This window comes from Phyllostomus discolor, chromosome 6 (assembly GCF_004126475.2).
Source record: "Phyllostomus discolor isolate MPI-MPIP mPhyDis1 chromosome 6, mPhyDis1.pri.v3, whole genome shotgun sequence".
In the NCBI taxonomy this organism is placed as follows: Eukaryota; Metazoa; Chordata; class Mammalia; order Chiroptera; family Phyllostomidae; genus Phyllostomus; species Phyllostomus discolor.
In genome coordinates, this window is record NC_040908.2 from 15,970,872 (window position 1) to 15,995,240 (window position 24,369).

The 24,369-nt window shown below is 45.8% G+C and overlaps 1 protein-coding gene across 4 annotated transcripts in view; it reads left to right on the forward strand.

The window, feature by feature from the left end:
• CLIP4 (CAP-Gly domain containing linker protein family member 4) overlaps positions 1-24,369 on the forward strand; it is a 47,975-nt gene that overhangs the window by 12,680 nt on the left and 10,926 nt on the right. For 3 of the 4 annotated variants that reach the window (XM_036027794.1, XM_036027795.1, XM_028516129.2), the window contains 7 exons: positions 1,303-1,421; positions 6,968-7,204; positions 11,237-11,372; positions 15,277-15,417; positions 19,656-19,745; positions 20,523-20,669; positions 22,328-22,462. In XM_036027794.1, the coding sequence (XP_035883687.1) occupies positions 1,303-1,421; positions 6,968-7,204; positions 11,237-11,372; positions 15,277-15,417; positions 19,656-19,745; positions 20,523-20,669; positions 22,328-22,462 (1,005 nt within the window). The remainder of the gene's footprint in view (positions 1-1,302; positions 1,422-6,967; positions 7,205-11,236; positions 11,373-15,276; positions 15,418-19,655; positions 19,746-20,522; positions 20,670-22,327; positions 22,463-24,369) is intronic. The other variant, XM_036027796.1, reaches the window with a different exon arrangement.

The window sequence follows — 24,369 nt, forward strand, 5'->3', positions numbered from 1 at the left end:
CCCATTTTTATGAGACTTGTTTTAGAGATTTTGTAGGTAAGTTTCCCAGAATGTCTGTTTGTAACCTCTGCTTTATATCATTGTCCATTCTCTCTGTAACCTTCTTGCTTTTGAATAATGTGAGGAGAAAGACCTTCCCGATAGCACAGTGTCTGTAATAACTCAGGAGAGTTTGTTGTGAGCACGTCTTGGTGCTTTTCAGTTGTAGGTGAGGCGTGTGGGGTGGTGCGATTAGGATAAGGTAGGAGCGGCAGAAGCAGAGGTCTAGTAAACCCTTGTTACAGAAAACGTTCGAGATGGGATTCCCAAATCTGGAGGATTTCCTGTGTCTAAATATAGCATCATGATAATTTATTGAAAGTTATTAAAATGTCCTTAGAATTGCAAGATTTCTTTTCTTTCATGAAGTCCACATTCATTTGTTGAATAAAATATTGTGATTGAGTACAATATGTAGGCATTTATATTTTTTTCTTCCTGGTTTGAAACTTCTGCATTGTTTTACCTACCATTTTTTTTAAAGATTTTATTTATTTATTTTTTAGAGAGGGAAGGGAGGGAGAAAGAGAGAGAGAGAAACACCAATGTGCGGTTGCTGGGGGCCGTGGCCTGCAACCCAGGCATGTGCCCTGACTGGGAATTGAACCTGAGACACTTTGGTTCGCAGCCTGCGCTCAATCCACTGAGCTACGCCAGCCAGGACTTACTTTTTTTTTTCTGTGAAGAGTCAGATAGTAAATATTTTAGGCTTTTTATGGTTTCTGTTACAACTACCTGTTTCTGCAGTTCCATGAAAGTAGCAATAGAATATGTAAATGAATGTGTGTGACTATGTTCCAGTAAAACTTTATTTACAAAAACAGATGGTGAGTTCAGTTTGGCCCGTGGACTGTTGATTTCTGGTCCTGACCCAGACCTTACTACCTCCCTGGAGTTGTCATGGCAAATGTATGAGAGGTTTCATGTGAGATTGTGTTAAGACAGTTGTCTCTGCAAACATGAATTATTGCCATTAATTGCTTTTAAATATAGTTTAGTTTGTGATAGTTGGTAAACTAATGATAACACGAATCTGTTTTACAATAAAATGTTATTAACCTAAGAAAATAATTGGTTAACCATACTGTAATATGAAAATTGTGTTCCGTTGTGAAATGTTGCTTCTAGTGGGTTGAGTCTTGAAGACTGGGTAATAAAGCTCCTCTCCCTAGCTGTCCCTCTGAAACCCGAAACCTGCCTCCTTTCACGTTGTGGTGGCTAACTTAGAATTTCAGTTAATGCACTTGTGACCTTGGATTGCAGATGTGGACGCCACCTGCAGTGACTTTAATTTTGGGACGGCTCTGCACATCGCCGCGTACAACCTGTGTGCGGGCACCGTGAAGTGCTTGCTGGAGCTTGGAGCAAATCCCGCATTTAGGGTAAGAGGGTAAATGTAAAGAACTAAAACATCTAACATGCTCTCCCAGTAAAGAGCTGAATCTAGATGTTGTTTTTGAGTTCTTATATAAGGAGATAATTTGTATTTTCATGGCCCATAGGAAGAGGGATGATGATAAACTCTATCACAAATAAATTGAGGGCATAGCAGTGAATTTCAGCCCCCTTATATTGATAAGCTCTACAAAACTTACTTTCATTCAGCAAAGTAAAATGCTCCTTAAAGTGTTGTCATCTGTTAGTGTAAGGATCTTTCACAGGCTTTTGATAGATTTATAAAAGTTAACTGTCAAATACGCATACATATATTAAAGTTTTGTTTCTGTGTTAAATTATATTTTAAATTCTTTGGGAAAATTCTTATTTCAGACAGTTTTTAAAAATACACATTTAAGAATGGAGTAAACATTTGAAAATCAAGCTAAAGGAAAAAACGTGTGTTTCATGTAATGTTACTGGTGTACAAGGTCACCACATGGGAGTGAATTTCATAATCATTAAACCCTTGGGTGTTCTACTGTCTTCACAAAAGTGGCTCTCGGTGTTCTTGTCCCTTATATTAATGTCAGTGACTTGCTCTGATAGGAACTCTTTAATTAATTTATTTAAATTATATTTTATTGATTATGTTATTACAGTGGTTCCAATTTTTCCCCCTCTGTGCCCCTCCACCCAGAGTCCCCCACTCCCTCAGGCAATCCCTGTACCATTGTTCAGGTCCACAGGTCATGAGTATAAGTTCTTTGGCTGCTCCATTTCCTATACTGTACTGTACACCCCCATGGCTATTCTGTAGCTGCCTGTTTATACTTCTTAATGTCCCTCACCTCTTCACTCATTCCTCCATAACCCTCTCCCATCTGGCAACCATCAAAACATTCTCTGTATCCATGATTCTGTCTCTGTTCTTCTTGTTTGCTGAGTTTGTTTTTTTAGATTCAATTGTTGATAGATATATATTTATTGCTATTTTATTGTGCATAGTTTGACTTTCTTCTTTTCCTTAAATAAGTCCCTTTAACATTTCATATAATCATGGTTTGGTGATGACGAACTCCTTTAGTTTTTTCTTGTCTAGGAAGCTCTTTATCTGCCCTTTGATTCTATATGATGTCTTTGCTGGGTAGAGCACTCTTAGCTGTAGGTCCTGCTTTTCATGACTTTGAATTTTTCTTCCCAATCCCTTCTAGTCTGCAAAGTTTCTGTAGAGATATCAGCTGACAAACTTGCAGGAACTTCCCTGTGGGTAACTAACAGCTTTTTTCTTGCTGCTTTTAAGATTCTCTCTTTATTTTTAACCTATGGCATGTTAATTATGATGTGTCTTGGAGTGGGCCTCTTTGTATCCATCTCTTTTGGAATTCTCTATGCTTCCTGGACTTGCATGTCTATTTCCTTCACCAAATTAGGAAGTTTTATTATTTTTTCAAATAGGTTTCCATTTCTTGCTCTTTCCTCTTCCTTCTGGAGAAGAGAAAGCGTGAATGTTGGATCTCTTGAAGTTGTCCCACAGGCTGCTTACACTGTCCTTGTTTTTTTTGGATTCTTTTTTCTTCTTGTTCTGATTGGTGGTTTTTTATTTCCTTATGTTCCAAGCCATTGATTTGGTTGTTGACTTCATCCACTCTAAGGTTGTCCCCCTCTAAATTGTTGTTTCTTTCAATGAGTGTATCCTTCTTTTCTGACTGGATCTTTTTTATGCTGTTGAGGTCCTCACTAGGCTCCTTGAGCATCCTTATAACCAGTGTTTTAAACTGTGCATCTGATAGATTGCTTATCTCCATTTTGTTTCATTCTTTTTCTGGAATTTTGATCTGTTCCACATCATTTGGGCCATGTTCCTTCGTCTCCTCACTTTGGCAGCCTCCCCTGATGGGGATTCTTACTTGGTTCTGTCCCTGCTCTTGAAGGGTCAGGGGTGGGGAATGTTTGCAAAAGGTTCCTCTCCTCCTCCCTGGTTTTCTTTTTCCACCTCCCCCCTACTTCCTTGCCACTTTTCTTTCTGTTTTACTCCATCAGTTAGTTAATTAACCCCTCCCCCCTTCTTTCCTTTCTTCCTTCCCTGTTGTTTATTGGGCACTGGGAGAAAGCAACAGTAGATTGTTGAGGACAATAGGTTGTCCATCCCCACTAGAGTGGAGGATGGACACGTAAGCAGTCGGTTTTGCTGCGGTGTGTTAAGTCTAGTTTTAGAGCAGCAGGTGGGGTGTGCACAGAGTGCCACATAGGAAGAGTGTGTATCCAAAGCTTCCTGGCAAAGGTGATGTTGAGTGCCCAAACATAGTTAAGAGTTCACCGAGTACACATGGGAGGGAGGCGAGGAAAGCATTTGAGGCAGAGACGGCAGCAGGAGCGAAGGCTAGGAGGTGATGATTCAGGTTGGCTGGACTGGGCGGTGATCCCTGTTTGCTTTTGCCGGTGTTGGCAGTGGCGAGAATGGCAGCAGGCGTCAGACTGGGGGGGTCAGACTGGACCTTGGCTCAGTTTCCTCTGCACTTGAGTTCTGGCTCAGAAAGAATTCAGAGCCAAGACTCAGACTGTAAGAGACGTGTTTATTTAGAAAGTCTCAGAGATAAGAGTGGTGGAAGGAATGGGCTCAGGGAAGAAGTCACAGAGGCTAAGGAATGGCCCTTGGATCTTAGGAGAGAGAAGGGAAAAGGTAACAAGCCTGGGGGGAAGAAAAGAGGGGCCAGGCACTGGGTCCTCAGGCCTAAGGGCTTTTAAGGGGGCGGGGGTTAGAGATTTTAGGGGTGGTCCCGGGGGAAGGATCTCCATAGAATATTTTCAACAGTTTTCCATGGGTGTCCTCTCAGGGTCATGGTGCCCACTGATTGGTCAGCGCCAGGGCAGGGAGCCATTAGTCAGTGTGGCTGGTCATGGCATTGTCTGCTCGTTTTGATGCTTTTCTGGGCCTGGAGCTGAAACACAGCTGAGGCCCAGACACATTTGTTCTCAGGGCTTAATGCTTAAGGGCTGTTCTCCAGGCCCCTTCTTCATTCTCACTCCTCTAAGGGGGTCTCACCCACGGGGCTAGCAACTTGTCAGCTGGGGGGAAGGCTGGGGTGCTCGGCCCCCGGGGCTTTCCGCCCTGGTGGCCTCCCCTGCCTGGCCCTCCGTCCTTGCTCCGCTCTGTCTGCCTGTCACACGAGTACCACTGTTGACAAAACCTCAAGAGCAGAGAGGATATTCTGCCTTTGGTAAGGTGCAGTGAGGTATGTCATTGAGGTAAATCACCAACGAGGCCAGAAATAATAATAGATGGCCACATTTTGAAGTTTACTACCTAAGGAAAACACCAGTCAATGCGTGGGTCAGCCGTAGCCCTCAGATCACGCTCTGATAGCTGCTGTTTCAGAACAAACGGAATTCTGTGATTAACCATGCACAAGCCTGCTTACGGTAGCATAACGACACCCACTAACAGAAGCTTCAGTTGCTGAATTTTATAGGAATTAACATAAGCATGTGACTTACTCTAGAAAGGTGAGGACTTAACAAAAATATGAAGTAAAATATTCATTGTAAATATAACTTACAACTTGTCAGTACAAGTATTTTTAAGATTTTCCATCTCTTTTTTTATTATGTTTATTGGGATGACATTGGTCAGTAAGTATATATAGGTGTCAAGTGTACACTTCTATGATGTACAGGACCTTCATATTACATTGTGTGCCCACCACCCAAAGTCAGGTCTTCTTCTGTCACCATGGCTTTGACCCCCTTTACCCTTCACTGTCCCCCACCCCTCTTTCCTCAGGTGACCACTCAGGTTGTCTGTGTCTATGGATTTTTGTTTGTTCTTTTTTGTGCATTGGTTGTTTCAGTTTTATATTTCATATCTAAATGAAATTATATGCTTCTTAACTTTCTCTGTTTCTTTTTATCAAATACATTAGTGCTCTACATATCTTCATTATGTTTTGTATTTTTTTCTTGAAATCTGGGATTAAAATAGCCCATAACTATCCCAGAAATGTGGTAACATTCTTCCTGTCATATTTTTACTTAAGGGCCAAACTGACTTGAATTTTATTTTATTATATTTAGTTTTTTTTTCTTACCTGAGAACATGCTTATTGACTTTGGAGATTGGGAAAGGGGGAAGAGAAACATCAATATGTGAGGGAAATATCAGGAGTTGTCCCTTGCACTCTCCCGTCCGTGGGCCTGGCCCACGACCCTGGCACGTGAGCTGACCAGGAATTGAACCCGTGACCTTTGGGTTTATGGGACGATGCTCCAACCCACTGCGAGCCACACTGGCCAGAGCTCTGACTCAAATTTTAAGCCAAAAATTGCACTTTTAAACTTACCGACACTATATTAATCATTTGAAGATAATTATTAGTGGAGAAGAAAAAGGGAAAAAAGCTTTTCAGCAGAAGAATCTTGATTCATCATGTTAAAAGTTACAGCCTGGGGATCCGTCTCACAAATTGTGAGTTTCCCGGCGAGGGAACACCGAGGAAAGGCATAGCGGCATGGGGCAGAAATGCCGAGAGTCTGGCGGGGCCCGGGCCTGGCTTCTGGTGTCGCCTGGGCCGGCAGTCCTGTGATGGACTCTGAGCAGGTCCTTCGCCTCTCTTGGCCTTGTGTTCTGCACTGGGAAACTGGATATGTTAGTAGTGTTTGACTTCTTTAGTTGGCGATTGTCTCTCCTGCTACAGACTGTCCTGTGGTAAATTCCTAACGGGCAAGGATTTTTAGCTGTTTTATTCACAGACTTCTTCCCGATGTGAGAGCCACATGACTGAGAGCCACATGGGATAGTTTATGTGGTCGGGTTGTCATTATATAAACACCATGCAAACGTTAGTGGGCTAGTAACTGACCCCTTCCCTCTCGTTGCAGGGTAAGTCCCGGGACACGGTGTCTCCTTCCTAGTGAGGACACAGCTGCTGTCTTGACTCAGAGCCCCCATCTGAAAAGTGGGGAAACTCTATGTAGCTTCTATTCCTGAGATCTGAGTCACCCCCTGAGTACAGGAGGGGCCGAGGCCACAGAGCTGAGGTTGCGGTGTGGGGTAGTGGAAAGGGTCTCAGGAAGCCAGTTGGTCCTGTGGCTTCTGTCTCCAAACGTGCTTTCTCTACACCCGTGCAGCCGGGCATGCTGTGACTCGTGGTTTTAGCACTTGCTCCTCCTTGTGCCTGGAATGTTCCTCCCTCCCAGCCGTCCCGCATGCTACCCACGTATCCTTGGGCCTCGGCCTTAGCAGTGAGGCCCTCCTGGACCACTCTGCATGAATAGCCACCTCTGTCCCTGTGTCCTCTGCTACCCTCTCCTTCACTGCCACTTTTTCCCATTGACACACTGCGTATTTTACTGGTTTGACTGGTTATGGTCTGTCACTTCCACCAGAGTGTGCTCTTGGAGGCCAGGGCTTTCTGTGTCCTTCACGTGGTATCATCAGCACTTAGAATGGTGTCTGGCACATAGTAGATGTTGAATGTCTACAAAAGACATAATTGTGTATGACTGCAGAGCTCCAAGTAGGTGTGCAGTGAAGCTTTTTCTCTATTTGCAGAATGACAAGGGAGAGACGCCAGCGGATGTGGTGCCAGACCCAGTGGAGATGCCCTTGGAAATGGCCGATGCCGCGGCCACCGCCAAAGAGATCAAGCAGATGCTGCTGGATGCGGTGCCTCTGTCCTGTGACGTCTCCAAGCCCCTGCTTCCGAACTACAGCCCCGTCACCAGCAAGGCGGTGCTGACGTCAGCCGGCCTGAAGCTGGGGGACCGCGTTGTTATCGCGGGACAGAAGGTACAGTGAGTGGCTGCAGTGCCGAGAGCTGCGTCCGAGGTCGCTGTGTTGGCAGTCTGTGTGCCAAGGGAGCGCTGGGCGTGGGCGGTTTGGGTCTTCACAGAAAGTTCAATGTGGAGTTAGAGAGAGACTTAATGGGAAATGCGAAACAGAAATTCACATTTACCTCGAAGTGTGGTTTAGGGCTACAAACTGTTTGAACTTAGCACTGAAGACATCTTTATTGGAGCGGGGAGTGAGCGGACTGAGGGGCACGGTCCAGCTGGGGTTTTTCCTTGGGCCCTGCACTCCCTGCACCCCCGCCCTCCTCTGTGGTGTTTCTCCCCCAGCAACGCCCCAGAAATGAGCAAAGGGGACCTCGCCATTCATGGGCGTCTGGCTCTGAGACCCTACAGACAGTGCAGTCTTCGATGTAATTGTAACCCGATAATGGAAATAAATGTCTGTGGAGCAGAGCACCCTGCCCCGGCCACCCCGATGAAGACGCTCCAAAGCCTCGGTTTCCTCGTGACATTCACTCGTTGCCGTTCTCTCTCTGTCTGATGCCTCCTGTGGGACAGGCGTTCTGTTGTGTTTCGTTTTGTTTTGTTTCGGATTTTGGGGTTACGGAGAATGGAACAGGAAATTCTTGCTTGGAAATTGAATTTTCTAATGTAGTTACATCTAAACTTTTGGGTGGGCTTGTGGGGAGGGAGATGCACGTTTCTCAGAAAACACTGAAATTTGGAAGTTGGGCTGACTGAGAACATTGCTCTGAAAAGGATGATAAGCTGCAAACTGTTACGCTGAGAACGACATGGACTAGCTTCCAAGGAATAAATCCATTTGGAGGACATTTGTCAGCTCTTCATCGTCCTCTCGGTGGGGCTCAAGTATCAGGAAATTGTGGATGCAGAGCATGTTTTAAATTGAGGATTAATACTCTTTAAGCCTCTTTAGTATTCCTGTCCTGTGTCTGAAAATGTACTTTTAGAAGAGTTATTCTGTTGTTTCGTTTTACTTTTCATTTTGGATAATTTATACAAAAGTAGAAGCGTGTAATGAGCATGCACGTGCCAGTCAGCTGGGTGTAGCTTCATCATCTCGTTCCCGTCTCGTTGTGTCTGTATTTTCTCCCGGTCTGTTGCCGGGCTTCTCGTGCTCTGGGGAGTGTCTTTCAAGGAACAGAAATTCTAAATTCTGAGAAAGTCTGTTTTATCAACTTTTTCTTTCATGGATTATGTGTTCAACATATCTAAAAAATTTACTATGTTTTCTTCTAGGAGTTTATAATTTTAGGTTTTACATTTAGTTTCATATTTAATTTTGAGTTAATTTTTATATAAAGTACTGGGTGTAGATAGAGCCCTCCCTCCGTCTGTCCCTCTTTCCCTTTCTTTCCTTTTCCCCTCACCCTCTCTCTCCTTCCTCCCTCTTTCCCTCTCTTCCTTCTTTTCTTCCTTCCTCCCTTCCTTCCTTCCTTCCTTCCATCCATTTGTTCCAATGCCATTTGTTTTTGTTTTTGTTTCTGGGACACTGGTCCCCTGGGTTCAGCCCTTTGTGTTAGCTCCAGCTTCAGTAAACCTTACCGCTATATCCTGCATTCCCCAAACAGCACCATTTTTTGAAAAGACTGTTCTCTCTCTCCTGAACTGCCTTTACTTCTGAGTCCGTCGACCACATGCGTGTGGGCGCGTTTCTGGATTCTGTTGCGGCCCGTCGGCCTGATGGTTGTCCTTTCTCAGCGCTCCTCTGTCACGATTGCTGTAGCTTCATAGTAATTCTTGCCACCAGGAATTTTCAGACCTTCAACTTTTTCTTTTTCCTTTTAGTTCCTTTGCCTTTCCATTGACATTTTAGAATCAGTTTATAGATTTTTATAAAAAAAACCTGCTGCAATTTCAAATGGTGTTGCATTAAATATAGACTAAGTCGAGGAGATTTGACATCTTAAAAATGTTGAGTCTTTCAACCACGAATACACTGTGTTTCTCTAATAGGCCCTTGGTTTGTTTCATCAGTTTTGTAGTTTTAAGCATGTAGATATCTCACATACTTTGTTAGATTTGTACCTGAGCTTTTCACGATCTTTGGTGCTATTGTACATGGTGGTGGTTTTGAGGTTTCCTTTTCCTATTGGTCATTGCCAGCATATAGAAACACAAGTCATTTTTGTTTATTGAATGTGTATCCTGTAACCTTGCTACATTTATTAGTTCTGCTGGCCTACATTTTTGTGGATTTGAGATAGCCTCTGTAAGCAGTCCTGCCGTCTTAACAGAGGCAGTTTTACTTCTTTCCAACCTGTACACCTTTAATCTCTCTCACCTGCTTCATTGCCCAGGATGAACGGAAGTGGTAAGAGCCAGCATCCTTGCCCTGCGCCCAGTCCTACGGGGAAAGCTCTCAGCCTTTCATTATTAAGAATGATAATTGCTGGCAGTAGATTTTGTATAGCTCTGCCTTTTATTCAGTTGAGGAAGTTGCCATCTACTCCTAGTTTGCTGAGCATTTTGAAAAAATAATATAATCATGGAAGAAAGTTGAAATTTTCTATATGCTTTATTTATTTTTTTTGCATATGTCAAGAGAACGAGGGTTCCTCTTACCCTTGAGTGTGTGGATGTGATGAGTTACGTTCCTACTGAAAGGAGGAACTAGCTTTCTGTCCTCATGATGAGCCTCACTCAGTCGTGATGTGTTGTCCCGTCTGTGTGTTGCTGGCATGTTAGTTTGCTCCTGTTCGGTTGAGGATCCCTGTGTCTGTGTTTCTGAGGGATTCTGGTCTATAGTTTTCTTGTGTCTATGACTGGTTTTGGTGTCAAGGTAATGCTGGCTTCATCAGATGAATTGGGAATTGTTTCCTCTATTTTTATGTCCTAGAAGAGTTTACATAGAACTGATATTATTATTTTTCCTTAAGTTCTTAGGGAGAATGCACCAGTGGGTCCTCTTGGGTCTGGAATTTCTTTGAAAAAGATTTTTAACTACCAATCAGTGCAGGTATGGGCTTTGACAGTTTATATCTTTTAAGGAACTAGAACATCTCACCTCATTTGCCAAACTTACAGGCATAGAATTAGTCACAGTATTTTCATACTGCTCTTTAAATGACTTAGGAAATGTGGTAATAATATCTCTCTTTCACTTGAGATGTTTATAATTAGTGTTTTTCTTATCCCCCCTTGAAAGTTTAATCTTATTTATTCTTCCAGAGAACCAGCTTTTGGTTTCATTGATTTTTCTCTACTGTTTTTCTGTTCTTAATTACTTACCTGTATTATTTCCTTCCTTTTGCTTGCTTTAGGTCTTCACTTTGTAGTTTCTTACGGTGGGAGTTTGTATCGGTGGTTTGAGACCTTCCCCAGTACAAGCGTTCTAGTACCACACGTTCTCCTCTCAGCACTGCTTTTGCCGCATCCCGGGTGCTTTGATATGTTGTGTAGTCGTTTTCATTCAACCCAAAATATTTTCTAATTTCCCTGTGATTTTTCTGCTTTACCACGGGTAATTTAGAAGTATAGCGTTTAATTTCCAAATATTTGAAGATTTTGCATATATCTTTCTGTCAGTGATTTCTGACCTAAGAACGTGTTTTGTATGATTTCTGTTCTTTTACATTTGGATTCTGCTGTTTTGGGTAGAGGTGTTTGTATGTGTCAGTTACATCGAGTTTGCTTAGTTTTGTGGGTTTTTTGTATTCTCACTGATTCCCTGCCTACTTGGCCTGTCGATTACTGGGAGGTGTGCTGTAGCCTCCAGCTGTAATTGCGGGTTTGTCTATTTTCTCTTTTCAGTTCAGTCAATTTTTACTTTGTTTTGAAGCTCAGTTGTTAGGTGCATACGGATTTATGTCTCTGACATCTTCTTGGTGCATCGATTTATTTATCATTATTTAATGTCTTTCTTTATCCCTGGTAATTTCCTTGTTCCGAAGTATACTTTGAGAGCCTGTGGTTCTGCTTTTTAAACTTCTGTGATAAAGCTGCAAGAGTAGGACACATAGAACTACTAGTAATACTCAAAAGTTATTCTAATTTATGTTTTCTTTAGGTTGGAACCTTAAGATTTTGTGGAACAACTGAATTTGCAAGCGGGCGGTGGGCCGGCATTGAGCTGGATGAACCAGAAGGAAAAAACGACGGCAGTGTTGCAAAAGTCCAGTACTTCAAATGTGCCCCCAAATACGGTAAGGGACAGTCTCTCTAACTCAATGATAGTTCAGTTAAACTGATCAGATTTTTACTCTTTTATTGTTTTAAAATAAAGCCCTCCCCCAGTCCCTTGTGTAATAAACGAAGGGCTGTGTTTTTCTTGCTGTGAGCGGTGTAGCGGGTGGGAGATGGTGTCTCCCCAGGAGTGTGCCCAGCTCTCTAGACCGCCCTGGAACCCTGCTGTGGTCGCGTCCTGACTGAGCAAAGGACTTAGTGACCGAGGGCACACAGCACTTGGGGGAGGGGTGGGGTTGGAACTTGGAGACCTGCGAAAGCAAGAGAGGCCAGCTTTACTTCTGTGCTCCTGAGCTGGAATGACCCTCTGTCTGACTGATGATTATTTCATTAAACTCATAATCTCTTTCTTTCTCTCTCTCTCTCTCTCTCTCTCTCTCTCTCTCTCTCTCACACACACCTTGATGCATTGATTTCAATTTGCTTGTCACATACTATGTTGTGAATAGTTTTCCTTGCCATGAAATATTCTTCTAGAACATTCAGCATTTCATCCCTAGCGCCACGGGCAGGCAGCATGGCGTTGTGCTGAACGGCATGGGCTCTGGGGTCTGAGAGCCTAGGGCAGAGTCCGCTCCTCTGCCTGTCAGACATGCAACTTTTTTCTTCCCTTGTGCCTCAATTTATCTTCTGTAAAATGGGGATGGCAACACCCCAAGAACTGACGTGAGGATTAAATTGTGTCGCTGTATAAAGCAGCTAGAATAGTGCTTGATTCCCTGTAAGCACTTAACAAATGTTAGCTATTTGCTGGCTGTTATAAGTTTATCAAAATGAGCACGTTCCTTTTGTCATACACTTAAGATGGAGCCTCATTTCTTTGGCCAATTATTATATTTTGTTTATAAAAATCCCCATTGTATAAGATTTGAAAAACAAAAGGAGAAGGAACAAAAAATCATCTGAATGTTTATTCTGCTTAACTGTTTTACAAAATTTGGGTTTATATAGAGAGAGCTATATATTGTGCACTTTTACTTGACTGCCAATAGAATTTCCTCAAATCTTTAAATATTGCGATTTTTATGTCTCCATTTCCTTTCATTTTTCTAGATTGATAGGTGAAAATTTCTGTGTTTGAATTAATATTTCACTGATTGTGGTGAAATAAAACACTTAAATGTTTTATTGTAGTATATGTATTTTTTGTGTTGTCTTGGCAATTGCCAAGAAATGTTCATATTATTTGTCCATTAAAAAGTTGAGATGTTAGTGTTTTTAAAGTGGTAAGAGTTTTTAAAAATACAAATACATATTTAGGGTGTTAAGCCCTTATATTTATTACAGATATTTTATCCAGTTTGTCATTTGCTTTTGAATGTCACGTGCAGTGTTTTATGTAGTTAAAAGACTTTTATAATTTCTTACATTGCTTTTAAGCTTAGACAGATCTTCCTAATTCAATGATTAGTTGTAAGTTATATATTTTATTCTTTGAAATGTTTTAATTTTCTAAACTACATTACTTAACCCACTGGGATTTATTTGGTTTGTTGGGAGAGATTAAGAATTTAACTCTAATTTCCCTCTGTTAGCTAATTTTGGCGACTCTCAGGCAGACTACAGGCGAGATCGGAACCGTTAGCAGCCCACGTGGCAGGTGTAAATCGGACGCCTGGGGAACGCTGACATTGCTACAGCGTTCAGCGTGTTACACATTGCAACAGTGTGTGGGCTCCCCAAATCTCGTGACCCGCAGGAGAGGCAGGCTTGATTAGGGCCTAGCTGGACACCCCAGGACCCCTGCCTCTGTCTTCCCTTACAAGCCTCAAGGCAGGTTGGGAGGCACGGACCACGTGCTGGGTTATGTGAAAAATGGGAGCGGTCTTCCTGCCGAGCCAGCTCGGTCTTCTGAGCCAGGTCACTGCCGCACTGCGTGGGTTCCGGGGGAAAGAGAGGCAGGGGCCGGAATGGTGAAGAGTCCCCTGATTCAACAGAAGCCACGGAATTGGTCTCTTCTCAGCAGCAGTTTTTTCTGTCTTTCCAAATCTGTCATTTGCCCCCTGACTTCCATTTCCTTTATTATACGTGCTTATAAAGGCTTATAAAGTCTGTTTCAGGCTTGTTTTGTTCCATTGATCTGTCAATTCTAGCACATGCTGCATTTTTCAAGTTGTAGAAATTTTATAATAACTTTAAGACCTGGTTTTGCAGAGTGGTTTCAGGTTTGCAGTAGAATGAGGGGGAGGTGCGGAGGCTCCTGTGCACCCCTGCGCCCCCCACGCACGGCCTCCCCTGTCCCCGCGTCCCTTCGCCAGGCGGTGTGATCGATGGACCAATCGATGGACTGACGTCAGCGCGTCATAATCCCCAAGTGTGTGGTTTTCCATAGGGTTCGCTCTGTGTCGTGTGTTCTGTGGGTTTGGGCAAGCGTGTGATGACATGTGTCCACCAGCACAGCGTCACACAGGGTGTCCTCACTGTCCTGAAAAGCCCTCTGCGCTCTGCCTGCTCATCCCTTTCTCGCTCTGTCTGGGGTGGCTGCTGAGCTCCTCGCTGTTTCAGGAATTGTGCCTTTTCCGGAGGATTGAGTCGCTGGAATCGTGCAGCGTGTAGGAAGCCTTTTCACGTTGGCTTCTCACTTAGGAATATGTGTTTCAGTTTCCTCCACGTCTTCTCCTGGCTGCACAGCTCAGGTCCTTTCTCTGCTGAGTGACATTCTATTGTCCGTGTGCGCCTTGGTTTACCCTCCCACCTGCTGAGGGGTCTCGTGGTTTTTTCTAAGTCTGGGCGGTCAGGAGCATTTATCATAAATTCTGATATTGGTAATGCTGCTTTATGCCGTCCAACAATTACCAAGGTGAACGCATGGACCCAGTTTAATAAGTCAGCTCGTTATTCCAAGGTTCATTGTTGTGATGGTGACAACTACCCCCTTCGAGGCGTGCCCGTCCCCGACCCCGAGGCCTGCACTTCAGAGACAGGGCTCTCCAGCTCCGTGGGTTGTACCTCCTGATGTCTGCATTCGTAGATAACGTATGGAGCTTTCTCGATTCTCCCAGTTTCAGATGTTTCTTGTCTTTTGACTTGGTACTTCAGAGAGAAAGGCTTGGTGCTTGTGCTAGTCTGAGTCAGTTTCTGTTGTTTGTTTCCTTTTTGTTTTGACCAAGGACGGACGGGAGGTAAATTTTTTGAGACCTTTTATACTAAAACAACGTTTATTTCCACCCTCACCCTTCATATCATAGTTTAGTGAGGTAAGGCATGTTAGGTTGGGATTCATCTTCTCTCAGTGTTTTTGGAGGTGGCGCTTCATTGTCCGTGGAGTTGGGCGCACTTTTCCTGTGAAGGGCCAGACAGCAGACATTCTAGGCTCTGTGGGGTGCCGTGTCTCATCGCAGCTACGCACACAACTCTCCTGCTGCAGGGAAGCCGCAGCCAGACGCCGCGTGTGCATGGATGGGTGCGCGGCCTCCAGCACGGCGGCGGTGCAGAGACAGGCCTGGGCAGGTCCTGGCTCCTCGCTGTGTTTTGCCAACCGGAGCTTCCAGTGTTGCTGTTTAGAAGTTTCAGAGTTTTTCTGTCTCCTGTTTTTGACCTTTCCCCCTCTCGTTGGGAGCTTCTTTGGATGCTTTTAGCATTTTTTCTCCTTTTTGTAATTTTCTTTTTTTTTCTTTAGAGTTTATAGCACTTTTACTCCTTACTAATATTTTAGTGGAGTTAGGGAGGAACTGTAGTTAAACAAATGGGCTGTTTCTCTGGAAATGTATTACCCTTCTTTTTAAAAATAATTCTTCTTTATATGTTTACTTTTCTTAGGCCTTACAATTTTATGTCAAGATGTGAAAAAAAAACACTTGCATTGGCCCCTTTATTTGAAATGCTTTTAATTGCTTAACACTGAAATCGTGTATTCTCCCTTAGGTATTTTTGCACCTCTTTCAAAGATAAGTAAAGCAAAGGATCGAAGGAAGAATCCAGTGCACACTCCTTCCACCAAAGCTGTGCCTCTCACCAGGTCCCAGAAAACTGATGTAGCTCATGTGACGCCGAAAGTAAATACTGGTAGGTTGAACCAGAATGTTAAATATCTTCTTCAGCATTTTAGTTTTATCTGTGGAATGCCTATTGCTTACATCTGGATTCCTTCCACCTCTTTTTGCTACCTAACTGGGAAACCTGACCCTCACAAAACCTGCACCTTAACGTGTTTTGAGACCTCAGTCATGGTTTATGACTTTAATTCCTGACAAGTGCCTTCCAGAGCTGCTCCTTTTCTCTCCTGCCACCCCCATGCCTGCCTCACCCCCCAAAACTGACCTCACAGCTAGACTGTATACCTCTAATAAATCTTTGTACAACTAGCTTTATGGTTATCACCGATTCAAGAATTTGAACGACTGTTCTTAAGCTCAGAAACCTTTCCGGCTCTGGAAACTGGCAGTCAGAGTTCCCCCCCTGTTTGGTGGAGCCTTCCCGCTTCCGAGGCTGCGCGGTGGTCCCTGCAGCCCCCTGACTTCTGTGTGCGCTGTTCTCCCTCTTCCCTGAACACTCCTCCGTCCTGTGCGAGTTCCCAAGCGCAGGCACGTGACTTCTGCCTCTGGCGGTCCTCGCCATGCTTACCTTCCTTTTTCAGATCCTCTTTCTCCTCAAAAACTTCCCTGAGGACCCCAGATCACTTCGATCTCTTCACCCCCTAACTTCGCCCCCACTTTTATCTATGCCCCCTGATTGTTCATCATCATCTTGGGTTCTGTGCTCTGACTCCTTCACTTGGGCTGATCTTTCACTCCCTCACTACAACCTTAACTTCAGGGGGACGGTGAGAGGGTTTTGTGTTTTGGTGTGCACTATAGCACGGAGCACAGAATAGGAGCGTGGTACGTACTGCTAACTCCTCAATTAATGCTCGATTCACCAAGGCTTGCTTCTGTGGTTGAAGGATTTTGTCCAGGAATGTGGCTGGCCTTCCTGATCTGTCCATCGGGCTGTTTGGATATCCCGGCGTCAATACTACGCTTCCTAATGACCGTGGTTTTTGAAAACGTGCCTCTTGATGTCCAGTAGAGGAAAGCCTCCCAACTAAACAGTGTCTGATCTATCAGTATTCGGGCCCTTATCAATCACACTTCCGTATACATTTTAGGATAAGCTGTTAAGTTTCTCTTAAAATATATTCATTGAAGCTTTAATGGGTATTGCATTTACACTTTAAATCAGGGTGGGAAGAACTGACAATTTTACAATATTTAGTCTTTTAATTATGGACTTGGGATATCTAGTTAGGTCTTTCAAAAATACGTTAACAAGTTTTCATAGCTTTCTCTATAAATTATAATTATGTACCCGTATATATAATTATCTACCTGTTTTGTTACATCTATTCCTAGGTACTTCACACTTTTTTAAAATAGATTTTACTTATTTATTTTCAGAGAGGGAAGGGAGGGAGAAAGAGAGAGAGGGAGAGAAACATCAATGTGCAGTTGCTGGGGGTCATGGCCTGCAACCCTGGCATGTACCCTGACTGGGAATCGAACCTGCGACACTTTGGTTCACAGCCCGCACTCAATCCACTGAGCTACACCAGCCGGGTACACTTTTTGAAGCTAGTGTAGATGGAATCCCTTAAGCTGAAACCCCGAAGTTCATAACAGGCAGGGAAAGAAAGCTCACGGAGAAGCCCTCTGTTCTGGTCTGAGGAGTGAGAAGGGGGTTCCCTACTGGACAGAAAGTGGAGGAAAGCCCTTGCTGCTTTGAGTGCTTTTTTCCCTCATTGGCTCTTCCCCACCCCTGCCCCTGGGCAGCCCTGCGTGGGGCAGCAGCAGCAGTGGACGGCCAGGCCCCTGCCTCAGAGGAGGAGGTCCTTGGCCTCTGATCAGAGAATTGCCGCTCCCAAGAACGTGCCTGGAGTCCGCATTAGATTTTCTTCTTTTCTCTCACTGCCTGGGCCCGAGGCAGAGTCAGCCTGAGGAGGCTGCAGGACAGAGCAGGGAAATTAAAGCCTGTACACTCTACCCGGAATACCAGGAGGGGCGCCCCCTGGGGGCAGGGAAGTGTCAGGGGGACCACGGAGGGGAGGGGGCTCAAGAAAGTGGCCGTGGCATGTTGGCTGTGGAGTCTTGGGCTTCCCTTCCCAGTGGGGTGTGCATGGGTGTGCCCGGGTCCCGGACTGATGCTGGGCGGCGTGATACATGGGGTGGGTCCCCAAAAGGCTTTGGCAACAGAGCTGACAGTGGAGCCACAGTCACAGAAGGTGGGTCCGAGCTTTCAGCCTGAACCTAACCAGGTCAGCTGCCTGCTAACACAACACAGAACAAAACAACATTCTCTATAGCATTTAAACCAGACCCAGGGTCCTACACAGTAATATCCATAATCCATAGGATATGGTCCGAAATTGCTCAAATGTGAATAGCCAGGAAAACTCAACATCTCCCAAGGAAAAAGGCAATCAAAGGATGCCAGTCCTGAAATGATACAGATATTTAGCAGATAAAGGGTTGTTTTTTTTTTAAAGATTTTATTTATTTATCTTTAGAGAAGGAAGGGAGGGAGAAAGAGAGAGAGAGAGAAACATCAATGTGCGGTTGCTGGGGGCCATGGCCTGCAACCCAGGCATGTGCCCTGACTGGGAATCGAACCTGCAACACTTTGGTTCGCAGCCCACACTCAAGCCACTGAGCTACGCCAGCCAGGGCCAGATAAAGGGTTTAAATAACCAATGTTATAAGAATTAAGGGTGAGCACTCCTTAGACAAGCGGAAAGGAAGTGTCAGCTGAGGAATGAAGATATAAAGGAAGCAAATGATACGTGTGCATACATGCACACACATGCACACACGTGCACACACAGATACGTGTAAAACAGGGGTGATGTGAGATTGTGGGCCGTATCACTGTCAGCATCCTGGGTATGATACTGTACTATTGTTACCATGGGTTGCCTTCCCTGACCCACCTGTCCACTCGGTGCCTGCGGTTGCAGTCTGGCCCTCATTCCCGGCCAGTCTCTCCTCCTCTGGTTCCTTCTGAACTTTGCTGCCAGGGTCATGCTGCTCACTTGTAACCGTTCCTGCCAGTCCCCCGTCGGGCTCGCCCCTCACGGAGGAGTTCCAGGTCCTCGGCTGGCACTCTCCCTTCTGAGATCTTACTGTGACCTAGTCTACCCACTTTACTTCTCCGCCATCCCCAGGGTACTCTGTACTCCAGCCCAGCTGCTCATCCTTCTCTGACCCTGTCTTTAAGATTTTTTCCCTTTTTGTCTGTCCAGCATGCGTACCCCCAGTTCTTTCTGACAATACCTCCAGTATCTCTAGAGGAAATCTGACCTGTCCCTCAAGACCCGTCTCAAACTGTGATCTTGTCGAGGCATTAATTTATCGGTGTGGCCACGATTATTGTCTCCTCCTCCTGTGCTAGTGTTACATCAAAAATGTCCTCCTGTTTCAGTTATTCATCTCCATGTCTTTCTACCTGCCCAAATGGGAAAGGTTCTCCTTTAGGGTTCACGTCCGTGATGCTGAAGTGCCAAGCACAGTTCTTTACCCAGCATGCTTCGTGAGTGGAACCGGAATAAGTGCTTGGTGGAATTTAAGACTGGCGTGGTCCACTAGGTTTATTACTTACATAATTGGGTTCTGTAGAAGGAGTCTCAATAAGGTAGAGTGTTAGTCATGAGCTTTCCTTTTTTAAGTGAGTGTTTTGGTGGGAGTTGGGTGTACTGACAGTGGAGTAGTGATTTTCAAAATACCAGTGGCAAAGAATAGGATTTCTTACTATCTGACTCACTTAAATGAGTACTTGTTATAATTACTTGTAAAAATGTTTTTACCCCAAATCCACTATCTAAGTAGGGAATCTTCTATGATGAATGTGCGTGCACACGCCAGTGAAATCATGCGAAGTGTTCACGAGTCCTGGCAAGTGTGCAGCAGACGTATCTCAGCTGCACTAGGTTTGCTTTCCCTGCTGGCGTCGTGCAAACACACTAATGAGGTCATTAAATATCAAACAGGTAGCTCCGTTGTAAATGCTTTGCATTACTTGGAATTCCTTAATGGAGTGTTAAATAGGTTGAAACGATACTTGAGTGACATTTGGGGAAATCGCAGTTTTCAGGTGGGCCAGGAATGTGTTCTTCCCCCTTTCAGTAATGAGTGATGGGCCCCTGCCGTCTGGGGGTGTATGATCCAGCGTGTTTTCAGAGGTGGGGGTCTGTGCTGGAAAAGGAAAGCGCGTGTTTATGTTTGACGTTGAACAGAACGCTCCCTTGCTGACAGCGCTTTGCTCCTGTGCTGCAGGGCTGATGCCAGCGAAAAAGGACAGTGCTTCCGAACCAGCGCTTCCGCTGCCTCCGGGTGAGGACCCGAAAACCGTGGCGGAGAAAGATGGTAATATACCTGATAGTTTCTGCTCTCAAAATTAAGTTTCACGATGGAACTTGAAGATAATATAGTGATATAGCTTATATGGGGGCTATGTTTTAAAGATTTTTCAGGGAAAGATTATTACCGTAAATATTTATCCTTGAAAATCCCCTGAGCCTAAATCCCCCATATACCCTAAAGTATGTCTGCATTTTTATATAAAACCCTGTACGGGGATTCTTATGTACGCTTCAGTTAGAGAACTGTTGAACTATATTGAGCGTCAAAGGGAGTCACTTAGTGTAGATGGCTTGATAAAATATTTAAAGTTGCCTTTAGCTATCAAATCACTGGGTGAGCAGAACGTGAATAGAAAGTTCAGAAGTGTTCCTGCTTGCCTTCAGGTTAGCTCAAATCATTTTAATGTTAAACTCTGTTAACGGAAAGCATATTAATAGTGCTGTTTGTATAAGTAAAATGGGATTCTACTGTCCCATCTAAAGGAGAGGTGAGAGTGGCGGTTAGAATAGGCCAGTTTAAGTCAATCGATGTGACAACATTGTCCTAAGATTGTCATGGTATAGTGTGAACCCTTACAGTACAGTTGCTTGGGTTATAAAATCTTCTGTTTCAACTGTGTTTGGGTGAAACCAGGCATTTAATTCAACAACAGGCAATCCACAATTGAAGAGGCTAAGTGGAGAGTTCCGGGAGCATTTACCTGGGGAAGCATCTCATTTGGCTTGCTTCCTGTTTGTAGCCCTTCCATACATCCTTTCCCTTCTCCTTCTCCTGTTCCAGTGAACCTGCCCGGATCCACCAGCAGCCTGTCCTCCGCCTCTTCCCTGGAGCACAGACAGGGCAACGCCAGGAAGCCGCACGCGCGCGGCGGCAGCAGCAAGACGACCATGAGCAAGAGCCCGTCTGTTTCCTCCCGAACCAGCGCTGGTATCTATGGCCTTTTCAACCAGGCTCGCTTGGTGTTCTCTGTCTTGGTTTGTCTGTAAGCAGGTTTGCTCCTTTGGAATGTGCAGAAGGAGCCCTCTGCTTCCGTCAGGTTGAACTCCCTGCACCCTCCTCCACTGTCCCCCAGCCTCCACCGCCCTCCCCTTCTTGAGTGCACTCCGGGCTTCTCGGGCCTTCTCCTAGGGCCCCGCTCACCCCATTTCCCTGTCTGGTCGGCGTCTGCTGTTCTCCACGTGTCCGAGGCCCCCGACCCTTTCAGGCTCATCACAGAACTTTATGAGACATCCTCTGACAGTTGGAGATACGTGGTTTGTTATCTTCCTTATCTCTTTTTCCAGCATAAACCTAGTAATAACTAACATACTGTATACTTGTTATTTGAGGTGCTATTCTAGGCACTTCACATATTGCATTTAATTCTTAAAATAAACCTGTGGAGCAGGCAGGTACGGCTGTCCTCATCCTCACGTTATGAGCGAGGAAACTGCGACGTGCTGTGGAAATACTAGTTAGTGTGAGGCCTGGGACTTTTTAGTGTTGTGCTTTATCCAGACTCTCTTCCTGCTCCTCCCCGGGTTCATGTGCCCGTTGGCTGACACGGTTTCCGTTCATCGGAACCATGTCGGTGCGACTGGTCCGCGCGTGCCCTCCTGTGGGGTTCTCTGGGCCTCCCGGGGAGCAGCGGTTCACGTCTGCTCGCGGACGCGTGCAGAGGCCTCAGCGGCCCACCTCTTCTCTGCCGCAACGGGACAGCTTTCCAGGCAGCGTTTCCGCAGGACTTTGGATGTTAAATAGGGGGCGGTTCAGGGTTCAGGTTTCAGTCAAGGTGAGGGGTGGAGCGGGTTTTTTCCTAACAAGGAAATCAGTTTGGGGTAACTGAAACCTTACAACAATTTCACTTTCAAACCACATTCCTGTACGTTATCATTTACACTGAGTTCCCACGAACTACTATAACTGAAGCACTTTACAGCTGGCCAGGGACAGCCCATAGACCAAATCCACTCCCCCTCCGATGTTGTAAATGAAGTTTTACTGGAACGGGCCATGCCCATTCTGTTTATGCCTGCTTTTGTGCTGCCGCAGCAGAGTTGGGTAGTTGTGACAGAGACTGTGTGGCTTGCGAGGCCTAAAATATTTACTCTCCGGCCCTTGACAGAAAGAGCGTGCTGTCTCCTTCTCTCTGGGAGGGCACCACCAGACGGTGGAGACAGAGTCGGCAGGTGTCGTCCTGGCACACGTGCTCTCGGGAGACCCTTCTCCTTTCCTTTGAGCTGCTCTACCTCATGCACAAGAGAAACAGGACTGGGTGGAGCAGCGGTTTCCAGCCCCTGCGCTGCAAGGGACCAGTCAGAGGCACTGACCTCCTTTCCCTTAGATGGTCAAGTGGGGAAAGGGCAGCAGCTGACGCACCAGCGCATTTTCCGGCGGCGTGCCGCAGAGCTTCAGTAGTGTGTGTGCGCCGTGCGGGGAGGAAGGTCGGGAGCTGCCGCTGTGATGCGCTGGGATGAAAGGCTTCCAGCCAGACTGGTTAGAATACAGAGTAAAGTTTTGGCTAATGTGCTTTTTGATTTTTCCCCCCTTTGTTTTTTCTCCCCCTGTCCTGCCCTGCCCCCTCCCCCCACCGAACCATCTAACAGGCCTGAGTTCCTCAGCCACGTCCGTGGCGAACAGCGCCCGCGGCGAAGGAGAGCTCCAGCTGGGAGACCGGGTGCTGGTGGTGGGCCAGAGGTTCGGCACCGTCAGGTTCTTCGGGACCACGAACTTTGCCCCAGGTGACTCACCCCACGTTCTTGGTTCAGTCTGAGTTCTTTACCACACGGGAGGTTTAAAATGTTACGTGCAAGTGCCCTTTCACTGCAGAGAGTGTTTGATCAACGGTTGGTCACTGGGGTGCAGAAAATGCAAAACGATGATTAAAATGCAGCCTGTTTGTACCCAGGTTGACGGTTACCCATAAAATTTTCTTGCCGATCGTGTTTTAAATTGCCTAGTGTTAAAATTAGTTGTCTCTCTCCAATTTTACTCTCACTGATTCCTGAGTGTGCTGAGTACCAGAGACAGCATCTCGGGGTTAATGTCGTTGCGGCTAACCCTGAACGTGAGTCGATGATGCGCTGACCCACCGCACATGGCGTCTGTCCGCACGGGCGGGACAGAAGGGCAGGCACCGGCTCACAGGGAAGTGGCGGAGCTTTTGCTTACTCTGGGCCTTAAAAATCTGCTGTGTGTTTATGTATTAACTCCAAGCTGGATTTATGTTGTGTTTCTCAAAGTAAAGCTTATTTTGCCTTAAAACTGAAACGTTATTTTTAGTGGCTGTGATTCCCAGTAGAAGCCAGTCCAGGGAAACCGTGCCCGCGTGGTTTGAACAGCAGTGTGCTGTGTTGGCACACGGTGGCACCGCAGCGTGCACGGGCCGGGTTACTGAGCACGTCGGTTTTTTAAAGACTCCGCAGCAGTCTCTGAAGAGCTGCTCGGGGTCTGAGGTGTTGCCCTGTTCGCCTGCTGGCAGGTTAGATCGCCTCGGTTCCCAGGGGCTGTCAGAGGAGGTTGGGCTCCTGGGGACCTGTGAGAGACAGGGGACCAGAGGGTCACCATTTGGGGCTTTTTTTGCAATTGTTCCCTGAGCCCCAGTTCCCAGAGGGTGAGGCAGAGGGGGCCAGGCACCCCTGCACACCCAGGGGTTTCCACTGTAGGAGAGGAGCTGTGAGCTCGAGGAAGCAGGCCTGTCTTTTGTCCGGGGGGAGGGGCTCTGTCTCTCCTCCAAGGCTGTCCTCTCTACACGCACCCACGGGAAGCCAGCCGGTCACTGCTTCTGTCCACGCCGCACGCAGAGACACGCATGCACCAGGAGGAATGTTCTCCTGACACATTCTTCTTCCATTAACACCACTCACGATGCGGTCTAACCATTGATCTGAGAGGGCTGTGTGTTTTATAATTTATGTTTCTCTAAGGCCTCCGGGGAGTCATGGAGATTAGTTAGGATGTTCTTAATGTCGTTCTCAAATGAAAACTTAGGAACCCTAAAGGTAGGCTTACTTTTCACAGTCACCGTATGTCTTTGAGGTCCCTTTCTGTGATTGTATCAGACGAGGCAGGGGTGGTGTGATTCAGTGGATACAGTTCATTGTTTGATTTGCCTTTTCATTTATAAATTCCTAATGTGAAGCATTTAGACATTTGAGAAGTAGTAAACAAATACAATAAAAGTTAGAAACTTTTATTAAAATTATTCTGCCTTTTAGAAAGCAGCGCCATGTATTTCGTGTGGCCTTAGAGGGTAGGCCGCTCAGCTCTAGCGAATGGCGCTGTCCTGCCCAGGCGTTCAGGGATGATGAGGTCCAGCCCTGAGAGCGCCCGTCCACCTTGTCTGGTGGGCATCGGTGCCGCCTCGGAAGAGCAGGACCACCCACAGGGAGGGTGTGCGTGCCTCTCACCCCCGACGGCGTGCACTCGCTGTTGTGGGCACGTGTCATAATGTCCTTCTGCTGTGTGTTACCCATTTCAAAGGTTATTTGGTAACCCTGGAGCAGTTATATGGTATGTTAACATAGGAAAATGCAAAAGTTTATGTAGGAAAGCATCAATAGCAGAAGAAGGAAAACATGGAAAGTCGTAACTCTGACACTCAGAGAAATAGCAGTGGCAACCGGGCTAACCTGGCGAATGGCGTTCA